Here is a 14,828-nt window from a genome sequence, read left to right on the forward strand (position 1 = left end):
TCAGTGTTTTTATCTTAAAGATTGGGGCTGCTTTGTCTGCATATTGATGGCCATGTCCTCATGAAGCAAGTCCTGCCTTGTGACACTGTTACACGTTCCGAGCATCTTGCTCTTAGTCTTCCAGTTCTGCAGGAAAATGGTACAGAAGAGGAGAGCAAACTCCTGTGTCAATGGAGAAATGTTTGGAAGCAGGATCATCCCTGCCATGCCCTAGAAACCAGCTGAGAGAGGAAGCTGAAATATCCTGGAAAGAGTTTAACTCCTGCTTCAGAGGGAGGCCACGTGCCACGGAGGAGGCTGAACATGGGAGCCACAAGGGAAATCTGTAACCCAAGGATTCTGGGTGAAAGGTCAGTTTGCTTCGTGGATTTGGGAGGTCTGGGAAGCCTGAGTCTAGTGGGGAGCAGACTTGCCTGACCAGCAGGTAGGAGTCAGTCCTCAAGTTCTGAATCTCTGATGGTCTCTGCCAGGAGACAAACTCTGGGACATCAACCACCTGGAAAGCAATTACTGGTTCCATGGAAAGACCCTGATATTTGTATTTTCTACATGAACAATTTTTGGTTCCTCTACAGCTGTTCAGGTTTCAAGGTTCCTTTTGAAATTATTGTAGAGAACAATTACATGTGTTCTGCCGTATCAGTTTTCTGTTTAGCAATCCTCATCAGCATTTTAAAACATGCTGACATAAAAGGCAGGGAATTTTTCATATAGGTTGCAATAAGTATTTAGGTCAAAGACTAATTAATCATTCAGCATAGATCTGCTTTTTTTAGCCACACTGATTATGAAGAAGGCACACCAAAAGGTTAAAGACCTTTTGTACTGTTACTGGCCAGATAAGTGATCTTCCACGCAGTTTTGGAACAGCTGAACTACAAAAAGGAAGAAATAGACAAAAGCCAAAGTTATTTCAGTCTTGCTTCATCATTCTAAAATTATTTTCTCCCTCTCATAATCTGTAAGACCTTGTGATGAAGGAGCTCATAGTTTTGCTTGGTGTTGCAAAGGTGTTTATCTCATTTTTGCAGCTAAAAATCCTACTAAATATCAAGAGTTTGACTAAAGGAACTTTGCCACGGCACAAAATGTTAAGATCTGGCAGGACAAGTAGCATGCAATTTTAAAATGTCAGAAACCCAGCTATTTATTAGTTTTCATGGTAGAAAATACTTAGGAGTTCAAGGTAAGCATTTTCAATGGAAAGATTTTGTTTAATGTTCTCAGTTTTTTACAGCCACAGTCTATAGTCCATGAGAGCTACAGAATAACTGAGAATTAGTTCCTGCTTCTACCTTGTAAATGCCAGTGAATCCTCTTACAGCCTTCTTCAAGTGGGGCTAAGTCTGATTACAGTATCTGACTTTGCCATGGCTTTGTAGAGGGAGATAAGTACAGCACAATAAGGGAGGGAACAGAAATTGGAGCTAGAACTTTGTCTAAAGATGTCATTGAGTTTTACCAAATTCACTTCCAAAGCACAGCCCGAAATCAATCCAATTTTCATTTCATCATTGCTAATGGAGACAAGATCTCACTGACCCCAAGCATTCTCTTCAGGCTTTGTCTGTGTTACAGAGCACGATCTAATAACCCTGTTACATGCTGCTGCAGGAGCTGTGCCTGTGCCCCATTAAAAGTTAATGCTGTCTCATATATTGGCTGGGGACTTTCTAAATGCAAACCACAATTTAAAGAGGTAGCTTTACACTCTTACACTTGTGTTTCTAGGACTCTGAAAACAGCCTGGAGACAGTGGATATCCAAAAGTTTGCTGAATCACAAGTTGAACATGATGTAAGAAAATCATACTGTTGCAATAATAAAAAGACTGACACCATTCTGAACTGTAAAGCAGGTAAATGAATTTATTAATTAATCTTGGCATTGGCAAGGCATCACATGGAGCAAGAGAGTGAGGCAGCAGGGGTTTCTTAGCTGAAAGAAAACAGGGAGAAGAGGCATAAGTCTTTAAAAACATAAAATAGTTGCAACACATAAGGGAGTAAACTATCTTCCACGTCCATTGCCAGCCGGAGAAGCAGTGATAGGTTTATACCAGGGAATAGCTAAGTCAAGTTAGTGTAGGGAACACCTTTGAACTGTAAAGAACGGTGAGGCACTGAACAAGAGGAAATATTAGAGGAAATGTTAGGAATCTGTCACTGGAAATCTTTGAGAACAGGTTAGACAAACATCTGTCAGGAATAACGTAGATACAGCAGATATGACTGAGACTAAAGGAATTAGCCCATCCCTTGAACTCCATTCCCACTCTGTATTTATTGGAACCTCTGGAAAAAATCTGCTAAGACTACTTGAAGGTTTTCTAAATTATAGCTGTGAGGATCATCTGTGTTTTGAACCAATCCAAGGGAGTCACTGTTTGTTGGAATGTCAGAAAAGGCAGCAGTGATGGCACTGGCTGCCACCTCTGTACCTGTGGTCTCAAGAGGAATCTCATTTACAGTAGTGTATCTGCAAATCTCTTAAAAATAAGTTTCATATTACCTGTGAAGTAATTTGAACACAAAAGTGTTGTGAGAACTACTTTTGCATTGGAACTCTAAGGAAAAAAAAAAGTAAAACTACTCCATCAAGACAAATAGGACAGTGGGGAATGGATGCCCTTCCAGTTCCAATAAAAAAGAAAAATCTTGTGCGGCATAGTATGATACAATAGAAGATTTGTTTTATTTACCAGATGAATAGACAACAATGAATAATGATCTGTTCATCAGTAAAACAGGAAAAAATAGCAGAAGAAAAACTTCTTTCGAAGTGTTTACTGACTTAGCAGTCTGACAGCCTTATCTCCCTTCCTCAGCCATGCTTTGTGAATCAGCAGCAGTGACATTTTCCAGCCATTCCCACATGAAAGCCAGTGGAAAGGGTGATGAGGGATTTCCGCTCCGTGACCTCGCCCTGCAGTGGGACAGTCACCACACTGCCTCTGCCATTCTTTCTATGAAGCACTGCAGTGACAGCTGAAGTTGCTTTCCAGAAGTCATCTCATCATCTGACAGCATCCAATACCTTAACGTTCCTTAGCACAGGAGACAAACTACCTTGAGTTTCCTACTTTTCTGAGTTTTCCAAGCTGGTGGCAATGGCAAATTTTCTTGGAGTTACCTCAGCAGTGTCTTTCATCTGGGTTATGACGTTCCTGGCTCAAAATTACTTTGTAACAGGTATGTAAAGTTCCACTTTTTAAAGCCTTGAAAAAAGTAGCTGGATTTACAAACAAAAATGTGGGGAAGGAAGGAGCATGTGTAAAAAATGTGTTTCTGGCAGAGGAAGCCACAGGGCTTTGAGAATACAGTGCAACAAAAACTAGCATGTAGAGAAACTTTCATTATTGGTCTAATTCAATTGCTGAAAATGCTGAAGCCTTTGAATCTAAATGTCACAGAACTGCTTATTTTAAAGATCTGGTATTGCATTTAGGATTAAGTTCAGGTCTATTGAAATGTAACTTTATTTTGTATCATTTTAAATACCAGAGCAAAATATGACACCAGTTCTCTTTCAAATTCCATTATTAACTTGACAGAATCCATCCTTACTGCAGTAGCTGCTGGGATATCTGCAGAAGCACAATGAACACCAGAACCCTCCAGATGCTTCGCTGTTTTCCAAGGATTTAATGCTTGTTCTATTTCTGTTAAAGAACATATACAGTTATTGCAGACAATTGATTTTCTCACCTACTGAAAGACTTCTGGACTGAGTGACTTAGATGCTCAAGTCCTGTGGAAATTCCACAGGACTGGAGTACCCAACCACAGCAGTGTCCTCCAGCAAAACCAACACAGTACAATTTCCATTGGGGAAAAGGAGAGCTTGAGGAAGTGACCTTCCATGGGACACATTCTCATGCACCCTCATGGCTCCAAGAGCTCCAATTAAGCTCAGGGCTAAACCCCAGCTGTGTCTTGGAGCTTTTTTTGTGGTAGTGAGTTACTGTCTGGGCTTTTTCCCTCCTGTTTTGCTGTCTGGGCTTCACATATGGACTTTGGATTTAGGCTGCAGGTAACCTTGTCTCCAGGACAGGCTTCAGGCATGCGTAGAACTATCTCCTACTGTTCCCAAATGGACTTTCTGGATGTCTGACTCGTTGTCTTGCACTCTGGGTGGCAGTGAAACCTGTTGCCATCTCCCCTGTGGTGCTGTTAAGGTGCTGTGGGACTGTGCCTGTCACCCTCTGCTCCTGGCCCCCTTCCTTGTGCAGCAGCCTCATGCTTGCTGCTCCCTGACACCAGCAGCCAAAAGGAACTCTAATAAATCAGAGTGACTCTAATAAATCAGGTTAGACACAAGGCAAAGAGAAAAACAACAGCTCTACCCCCACCCCCCAAAAAAAAAAAACCCCAAAAAACAAAAAGGGAACTAATACATAACAAGGCCAACATCCACAGCTTACAAAAACTGAACTATTTTCTTCCTGTTCTATGGCAACTTTGTCTTGCTGTGAGATTCTTCTGTCTAGGTCTTCTCACTTATTTCTGTAAACCAGATTTTTAACCCAAGACCAAAATACTGAGTAGAATGTGCCAGTACTAGGTTACCTAAATTGAGCAGAGCTTAAAGTATAGCTATGTGTAGCTTGTGGACCACAAAGGATAATGTACTTCTAAAGGATTAGTCTGCTCCTGCACAAACTCAGTCATCTTTAGATCAGAGTTCAGAGGTGATTTAAGAGCTATGAAGAGACTTGAAAAGGCTACTGTTCTCTTTTTGGATTCCTTCCTCACATTTTAAAATTCATAACTTTTACAAAATGTATCATTAAATCACTGTTTTGAGTTAAAAGGCCTAGGAAATTCTAAGACACAATTTTGGTCCATATCCTAGAGTCACTTTTCTTATAATTTGCAACCTAAGTTTCTGGCACTGAATTTCTATATTATGCTGTGTATCTAACCTGCAATACACATGTGAAAATATTTGTCCTGTAATTGAATGATTAATGAGAGTAGCAGTTCACAAGTACCTAGATAATTTTCTAAGAGTTCATTAAATTCCTTTCAGTCAACTTCTCAGATTTATTTGAAATTTGTAAAGTTGGTCATTGAGAAGCTTCCTTTCTCAACATTACATTTTTAAAAGTTGTGTTGGCTCAAATCTGAAGATAGGAAAATAATAGACTAAATAAGGTAGACTTGAAGTCCTTGCTAACAGGGCACACAGCTTCACTGAGCACCAGGGCTTCTCTGCATCCCCCTGCAATGTGTTTGGGCTTGACTTACATTAAGGTCAGGGCTGGATGCAGCCACAATTTTTCTGAGGGGACTGCTCAAGGGTTCAGTGGCTTTCCCTCTCTGCTGAGATAAAGCCACCTGATTCAAAGACAGCTCTTCCAAATATTTAAACTAAATGTAAGGACAGCAGAGATGCATCATTTTCCGAAGTAATTTCCAGCCCCACCACATCAGTGGAAGCAGGAGCTAAAAGCCTGTCTGGTTTCTAAGCACTCCACACAAGCTTAGTCACCTTTTATCTCCTTCTCATCGCAAGAGTGGCTTGGTGACAGTTCTATCTTTTCATTCATAAAATTCAGTTTAACTTGTCTTGTTAAGAAGTCATGGGGTGGATTTGGAGGCATCACTTCATCCTGCCTTGAGAGTTTATGGACTGCCTGCATTCTGAAGCATGGATTTTGTGAAATACACATTAATGCACACACCTAGTGAATACAGTCTGACAAACATATTGAACAAGGAAGTACCACCTGTGACTGGTGATTAGCTGACATGTCTGTAATCAAATGCTGAAATGTTTCATTTGACAGGGAAATTACTGTATGTAACTCCAAAATAATCTTTCTTTTTCCGGTAAATGTTCTCAGTAAAATATGGAGGCAAAATAGTAATACCCTTTCTCCTTATTTGTGCCGAATTCTGAATTTTGTCCTATGCCCTTAACACAGATGAGAAAGAAGAGCAGGTGTAACCTGAGCTATGCACTCGCTGGTGCAGGTGTCACAAAGAGTGTGCCAGCTGTGGCTATTTAAAAAGCTGGATGAACTGCCTGGAAAAGTGTTACATTCACCTGGCCTATCTCCTCTTTTCCTGCTGCCTCCCAAACACAGTAAATGGAAAACTTGATAGAGGTTGAGGGATGGAAGCATCATGCAAAACTAGGGAAAAAAAAAAAAAAAGGAAAAAAGAGTTTAGGAGGAATAAGGAACATCAGAAATTATAAAATATTTTTATTTTCTTGTTCGTGTATTAATTCCATGAAAAGTTATGTGTAATTCCTTTGCTGTTACATACCTTACCATCTTGATAAGAAGGGTGTCATAACAGAATCAATGCCTTGGTGCAACAGCTAGCTTGAATTCATTTTAAAAAAGAAAAGAGAAAAAAGGCTGTATATGCATTTAGTTTAATGACAGTCAAGCCTCTTGAAATCTCAGATTATTGTGTTTAAAAAATACATTCTATTTTTAAAAACTCTTTTATGCTAGAAATTAATTTTCTGCTATCCTCAAGCTAGAAATTTAAAAAAAAATATTCAATTCAGTTGATCTTAAATTCTTCATGAGGAATGAATGTTAATATTCAAATACTAACCTTGACTATTTTATGGCTTAATTACAGGTTCCATTAATTCACCTTGCAGGATCAAGGGCATAGGAATTTATCTTGATCAGAAAGCGAATTTTTCAGAAGCAAGTAATGGATGCAATCAATTCAACCTAGAGTTGGCAAGTAAAATACAAGTTGAAGAGGCTTTGAAACATGGCTTTGAAACATGCAAGTATGTGCCATCAGTTAGTGGCCCACTACCTTTAGTGAACACCTTCACACACAGCTGAAGCTGGTGATAAATCTCATACTAAAAGCACTGGACCTTTTTATTGCAGCTATGGATGGGTGAAAGATGGATTTGCTGTTATTCCTCGGATAACATCCAACCAGAAATGTGGTCAGGGAAAAACTGGAATAGCACAATGGAATGCTGGCAAGGATAAAAAATTTCATCTCTACTGCTTCAATTCCTCAGGTATGTAAGCATGACAACTGCATTTTCTTTTTGTTTTGGATTATATTAGATGTTTTAAATCTGCATGAAAAAATCATAAAAGTGAGTAATTTCCTATAATTTGTTGACCTTCCCCCCACCCCAGTCTTAAACACTGTCCAGCTGTTCTTGGCTCAGAAGCTTCCAATAAATGCAAAAGGTGAATTCAGTTAATCCTAATTATCAATGTGGTGCTGACATTAGAGCTCTTGAGGAAGAGTTGCTTTTCCCATTACTTAATGTTAACTCAATGCTTTTAATATGTTTTGATAATTTGGGTATGATAATTTAAAAGAGTGACTTAATGTTTAATCAGGGTGTCTGTGTGTGATGTGCCTGCTCTTGCAAAAAGTCTAAGAGTGAGTTACTTCAGGAAAATTAGATTTTTTTTTTTTTTTATAAAGGGAGGTCTATCCATTAAGTCAAATTAAATTACAAGCCAGAACTTCCAAGAGACCATAAAATTAATTAGATTCCTAATCAGTAAAATCCAACAGTTCTTTTTAATTTGCATCACCCTAAGTGTTAAAAGATCTGCCCTTCCCCGCACTGGCTATTTACAGACTGAAGACCAACAGTAGAATTTAGGCCTTGATATAAGTTAGATCTCAGCACAATAGGTCAATATTGTTCCTTAATGGCTTCTACTAAAAATAAGTAACTAGATATGTTGTGTTCCTACTTGTGTCCCATCTCTATGGTTATTACATGACAAATATTTCAATAATTAGACCAAAAAAAGGATAATATCATTATTTAGAATCAGTTCCTAGACTTGGCCAATGAATTTTAGATAACAAGAGCAAGAGGATATGTAAAAAAATCCTGAAAGTTTTCAGGAACACTGTGTGAACAAGGGCTGGAAAGCAGAGGAAAGATGGAGATGCAAAGATGTAAAGACCTGAGACCTCCCTGGTGACTGTGAACACTGGAGTCTCCAAAGAGACTGAAGATAAAGCTGCAGAGAGAAGGCCTATGCCACATTCACTGCATGAAATGTGTGTTATTCTGCATCAAAAGTGTTGGGTAGATTGGGTGATGCTAAAGAGGCAACAAATAACTCCAAATTATTTGCTTTGTTTACCTTAATTTAAAAAAGCAAATATATACTGTTAGAGTGTGTGAAAAAAGTAAAGTTTTCTCAATGATTAGAAAACCATTAAATGTATATTTCACATTAGGATGATTCTGCAGTCCTTTCTTCTTAATTTCCAAACTGTTGCCTGTTCTAGGCATTTCTTTCCATTTCATTCCGAAGTATTTGTCAGAAGCTCATTTTGTCAATTTTCTTGTGCCAAAAAACTTGCCAAAAGCTCTTGAAAAACCATAGTGGGAAAAGCGTCAAGCCCCTGCCCTTTGGCATTTCATTCTGTAAAGGTGACTGCGTCATCAGACTTCCCATGGGGATTCACTTGGAAAACAGCACATACATCGTTTCCCTGGTATTTATGTTAACTTGGTTGTTACTTTAGTGAAGTTGTTATAGCTTTGCATAATACAGAATTTCACTAGCAAAGTAGAATTTTCACACTTTCACAGGAGCCTGATTCAGAACTCAGCTTTTCCAATTCCATATAAAACTTCACTTGCACCTACATTTTTATACATGCAACATCCACTTCTATTAAATGACTAAATTTCTGGAAATTACTTCTTTTTCTTCAAAGCTGAAGTTTTTTACTTCCCATTCTCTCCTCCCCACTTACAGTCAAATCTCTTTATTATCTCACACTGGTGCCTTTTATGGGCTACATTATTTTACAGGAGATCAAATTAATTTTCCAGGTATCAACAGTACATGCATATATTTTGAACATATATCTAATATAATTTAAATTCTTTTTAACATTGAATCTGCAGTTAAGCTGCTCCCTTCTCTGTGGGATGTTATACTGTTGGGTTTTATGTACAGTATTACTCTAAGTAGTTTTCATGAGGGATATAGTCTGGTATGGAATCATAAAATGAGTACCACAGTTGCTCAAAGGAGTGTGTGTGAGTAATGATAAAAGCTGTATAATCTAAGTTGTAACCACATGTTTGAAATAGAATATATTTGCCTGGTTTGGGTAAAGCTTTTTTGAACAAAAAATTAAAAATTTCTAGAAAGGAAAGACTGAGGAACAACTTCAATAAATGTGGGTGTACTAAGTGCAAAGCTGGCATTCTACACAAATTTTACGTATTTCTTTTCCCTGCTGCAGATGTTCAGATTAATTCATGTCAACCAGACCCAACTACAACCACATTTCCTTTATCAACTGCATCAAGGGACTTAGCTGCATATTCAGCCTCTGATTTGACTGAGAACATCACAACGGTGCCCACTGAGACTGTGACTGAATCAGAACGATTCCTGAAAAAGAGATTCCGTGTCGTATGTGTGACTGAAACGCTCTTACCAACAGAGGGGCCCACCACACCAACGCCAGAGGAGCATTCACCCACTAACTCTCCCAGGCACACTCCCCACCTGGCCTTTAAGAATGATGCTGTTGTTTTTGGAGGTAAAGGCCTTATGTGGTAGTTATTTAATGAAAAGAGCTAATGATGTAGGAGTCAGTAGTCAAACTGTTCACTGCTATTTTTGTTTGCTGCCCCAGTGTCCATTTTGATAAAGCTGAACCTGGAGGCAGAATAGGAGTGTTTTGGTTTTGCAGAACAAGGCTTATAGGGCAGAGGATTAAAAATAGCTTTTAAGGAGAACTAAGATCTGATTTTATACTTTATGATAAATTTTAATATGAAATGGTGTGAGTTCATTCTGGTTAATGTGATTTGGGGTAAAAAATATTTGGGAAAAATCTTGGCAAACACTCTCAGTGTACTGAAAAACTCACCAGGCTCTTAAAACTAGAAGAAGCCAAGAAAGTATGATGGAGAACTGTTCTTGATATACAAGAACACAGCAGTGGAGAAACAGACCAAATATGAGGAAAGGCATGCTAACTGTAAGAACAGTTACTAACAAGAGTCTGTTCTTCAAGCAGGTTGTTAAAACCCTCCAATGGGCAAATTAGACAAATATCTGTCAGGGATTGCCCAAATACCAGTTTTAGGCTATCCTGAAAGAAATGACCAGGAGTAACTCATCTTTTGATCTTCCTAATATTCTATTCTTCAGTTCATGTGTATGTACTGTTATAATAGGTTGGTTTTAGAAGAATCCAGACTTTTGCTCTTAAGCCTTCAGAACATCAGCTTTAAGTACATAAATAAAAACACTGTGCTTATATCACTTTTATCTCCAGGTATCCCCACAACACTTCTTGTACTGGCAATCATCTTCTTCATTATTTCTGTTGTTCTAGCAGTCTGTTATATCAAAAAGTAAGTTGGTTTTTTTTTTTTTCCTCTCTTGGAGTGGATTAACTCCTAGAGTGCAATCACTGAATATTTAAAATATATACTAAAGAGCAGAGAAGTAATGATGATGACATGACAGTGTTGCACAAATTTTAAGTATCGTAAACCCTGTTTTTATGCAGATAAGTCTGTTGTTGCTGTTGCCACTCCCTGCTTTAGAAAAGGAACAGAAAAGATATTGCCTCCTTTTAATTGGTCAATCATGCCTAGTGTGAAACATTCCCAATTGTGTCAAAATAGCAACACTGAAATGTGCACCTGTTGTTATGCAGTTCTATCCTTTTTTTTTTGTGTCACACTCAAGGTGAAAGTTTTTATTACTGCACTATGATTTTGCTCAGAAAAAAAAAAATTGTTGAACTCATTTGTCAAACTTAGACTTCAATACAGTACATCAATACATTAAATGCTACTAAAAAGTGTGCAGTTCTCACACCCCAGCCCAGACAGCTTTATCATTGTGTACCACAAATCCTGAATAGACATTGTCTATTTTTTTTTTTAATACCAAAATATTTCTTTAGAAAACACACTGCTGGAAAAAGCACAATGATCTAGCATGCCACTATCCTCTGAGAGACTTCTGCTTGAGTATGGTAATTTAATTCCAGTTGTTTGAGTGATACTACCAAACTATGCCAGTATTTCTGCTTTACTATCTTTTTTTCTTTTAAAAGGTACAAGAAAACCTTACCATTTTTAAACAAGAATCAGCAAAAAGAAACAATTGTAACTACTGCTCTGAAAGAGACAAAATCAAATGACCAAACACCTGAGAAGGAAACGCAGAATAATGGAAACAAGGTAGAAGAGTGTAAAACTAAGCCTGAGGCCACAGTAAAATGTCTAGAAGCAGAAGTTTAAAGGGAAGAATGTACAGTTCTTGATGGAAGTATAAAATAAAGCACACAGAACTTAGTAGTGCTTTTAAACATAAGTGATTGTAAATACTCATATTTGCTCTATCTTTAACATATAAAACCTTGGTTTCTTAATAATTACATCTTTGGCAGCAAATATTTTTGCAGAAGAACATGGCATCTTATTTACTCAAAATAATTTCTACAAATCCATATTACAGCTCATTTTTCATCTTTAATAAAGAAGCAATTAAAAATATGCTATTAACAACATGCACTACATTAGCTATTTGCATGGACTTCAGATCAATATATAACTAAAAGGTTTTTATATCTGCTGGAGGATGTCTGCTAGCCTAATGCCTAAAATAAAATGCTGACACTGTAGTTCTTTCTCATGTAGATTAGCTTATTTCCACTCAGTGGTTCCATGCTGCTTTAAAAATGTCTGTTTACAAACAGAAGAAACAGGTCTGTTTACAAGGGAGTAAAAACTCAAAGGATTAAGCCACTGTCATTCAAATGCCCAAAGAAGGGTACAAAGATGCTGGTGTGTATATATATATATATATATATATATACACAGCAATTAATAACCTAGATACCTTTGTTGTATCATAATTTACTGTTTTATTTATTGAAACCATTATCATTCTTCCACATGAGATATTTGACAGAGGGGGACAAAAAAATCATTGAACAGGACTTATAATGGAGATCTTTTGTGTGTATTTAAGTGTGGCTTTCATAATAAAGGTCTCAGGTGATATGGGATGTCTATGGTGCTCCCTAAAAAATAAACTATGGTGGATATGTTTGTCTGGACAATTTATTCTCACAAAAACTGTCTCATGGTAAAAAGAATTCATATAACCATAATGTTACAGAAGTAGTTAGTTGTTATAACAACACTAGCATTTTATCAAATATTTTCCTGAATAAAAATTTTGATAATTTCCCTTCATATTTGAAGGAGGTTGTAATGCCAAAGAAAGATTTTTTTTTTTCTCTCCATCAGCTTAAAAAACATAGTTTTAGATTATAATAATAATAATTAAATAATTAAAATAGCAATAGAACTGGTCACCTATATTGTGTTTTCAACAGTGTAGGATACTGGATTATGAACTTGGATATTTTTCATTCACATAAATTTTAAAATGACCAGTGTTTATACATTCCACTAGCAATGATTTATAGTGTATTTCTAGCGTTATACTTAAGAGATTCCCTGGGTTGTTTTTTTGTTTTCTCTTCTTGCTTTTTTTTTTTTTTTTTAATATAGTTCAGAAATATTTTATGGCTCCATGTAAATCAGTACAACTCTAAAAACTGCTCATTTCAGATGTCCCTCAGCAGAATTTTAGCAGAAAAATGTGCAACAGAGGACAGCACTAGACACAGCTTTCCCAGCCAGTTAAGTAACTCCTCTCCTTGCAAAACATCACAGCAATACCTTGTGTCCTGAATGGAAGTGCTCTGTGAGGAGCAGACAGCACAAGAAAGGCCATCAGGAAAAGCCACAGCCACCAGTCATGAAGGTGCCAGAGTAGCAAACAGATCCAAGGGCACAGGAAAACATAGTGGATTCCAGGTAGTTTAGGAAATTTTTAACATCTCCCTTCTGCCTCTCTTTTCCATGTTTTAGAGATTAGAAATTACCTGTTCTCTATTATTTTCCCTACAGCCAAGAGATAATTGTAATGTTGCTTCTGTTTCAGAGCTAAATAAGGGTGCTTTTTTCCCCTGAAGTGTTTACTTACTAAAAAAAAAAAATCCTGTTTTAATAAGATATTGCCTTAACCTCTAAGTGTCTTATTTTATCATGTACCTTAAAAACTCAGCATTCATCCTGACATTCCCACTGCTGCCTGACCAATGCACATGGTTTGATCTGCCCCTCCATTTCACTACACAATTTATGCCAACACCACAAGGGCTAAAGGAGCTGTTACACTGCTGCGTATGGTATAAAGGCAGCTCTAAGTACTGATCAACAAGGACTCTATTTGAGATTGTCTCTATGTAGTTAGTACTACTCAGTTACCTTGGAATTGGAAAGTACAGAACATTCCTGCTCATTGTTTAATGGAATTGCAAGGGATGCACTACTACAATGCAAACAGGAAACATTTAAGTATCTAGACAAAAAGTGTCAAACAACAAACCCTTAACTAGAGGTAGCAGAAACTTAAGAGAAATTCTTCATTATGTTTCTGATTTTTCTCAAGTGTTATGCTTTTTTTTTTTTTTTTTTTTTTTTTTTTTTTTTTTTAATGAGACCTTCTCAACAGTTCTGAATCTCCTTGATGTACCAGAGCTGCTCAAGCACCTTGGACAAATAACTCATCCCACTGAGCAGGAGAGCACAGTCTGTACTTGTCACTTGATGCTAACACCACTCAGATTCCCACACTGAGGCTACAGATGTTTGCTGACCTTAGGCAAAAGGGGTGCTTGGCCTGCAGGAAATCCAGCAAGGTTTCCAGTCCAGCCCAATCCCTGTCTGGCATAGAGGGATGCCTTTGGTGTGGGAAGTACGTGTGTCCATGTGTGAACAGAAGCAGGCAGGAAGAGGAAGTACTACTCCTTTTCTCCTCTTAAAATTAAGGGGAAAAAAAAAAAAAAAGTAGAATTAAATATTGCAGCATCAGGATATGGATGACCCAGAGGATGTTCTAGGATGTCTGTTTCTCAATGGCTTGTTGTCGTTTATGGGTATTGGGTTCTTTTTGTGAAAAGGTCAATGAGCATTGACCTTTGCCACTCACATCCACCACCCACATCCTCCCTGCAGACCGGGATTGGCACCAGCAGCTGTGGCCTGGGATGATCCCACTGAGCCAGGCACTCAGCATCATTTAAATCACTATTTAAGAGAGCTCATAGTTACGAGTGAAGGCACTGTGAATCCTGGGCCGTGCAGCACTGAGTGTGCATCTGCTGAGGGTGCAGCAAGGTGAAAAGTGATCTCATTTTTGTCAGCCCAGCTATTACAGAGTGTTTCTTAAACAAACCAGCTCTATACAGCACTTCTGCTATGCGTCAGAATGGATAATAGTGTGGCCAGCAGGAGCAGGGCAGGGATTGTCCCTCTTTACTGGGCACTGGCGAGGCCACACCTCGACTGCTGTGACCTGTTCTGAGCCCCTTAGGAAGGACACTGAGGGGCTGGAGTGAGCCCAGATAAGGGCAGTGGAACTGGGGAAGGGTCGGGAGCAAAATTATCATGATGGGGGGGTGTTTAGCCTGGGGAAAAGGAGGCTCAGGGATGACCTTATCAAGCTCTAGAACTGCCTGAAAGGAAGCTGTGACCAGGAGGGCGTCGGTCTCTTCTCCCAGGAAAGCAGAGACAGGATGAGAGGATACAGGCTGTGCCAGGGGAGGTTCAGGTTCGACAGTAGCAGGAATTTCTTCATAGAAAGGTTGATCAGACATCGAAATGGGCTGCCCAGGGAGGTGGTGGAGTCACCGTCCCTGCAGGTGTTTAAGGAATGACTGGATGTGTCACTCAGTGTCATGGTCTAATTGATAGGGTGGTGTTCGGTCACAGGTTGGACTCTATGATATCTGAGT

The 14,828-nt window shown here is 38.4% G+C and overlaps 1 protein-coding gene across 1 annotated transcript; it reads left to right on the plus strand.

Annotated features, from left to right (window-relative positions):
• The first annotated feature begins 133 nt into the window (after window positions 1–133).
• Window positions 134–12,065, plus strand: LYVE1 (lymphatic vessel endothelial hyaluronan receptor 1). The gene is made up of 6 exons (XM_072930741.1): window positions 134–3,191; window positions 6,603–6,762; window positions 6,869–7,008; window positions 9,231–9,533; window positions 10,278–10,356; window positions 11,070–12,065. The coding sequence occupies exons 1-6, from the start codon at window positions 3,110–3,112 to the stop codon at window positions 11,254–11,256; spliced, it is 951 nt and encodes a 316-aa protein (XP_072786842.1). The 5' UTR covers window positions 134–3,109; the 3' UTR covers window positions 11,257–12,065.
• Window positions 12,066–14,828: the final 2,763 nt, after the last annotated feature.

Source organism: Taeniopygia guttata, chromosome 5 (genome assembly GCF_048771995.1).
Source record: "Taeniopygia guttata chromosome 5, bTaeGut7.mat, whole genome shotgun sequence".
Lineage (NCBI taxonomy): Eukaryota > Metazoa > Chordata > Aves > Passeriformes > Estrildidae > Taeniopygia > Taeniopygia guttata.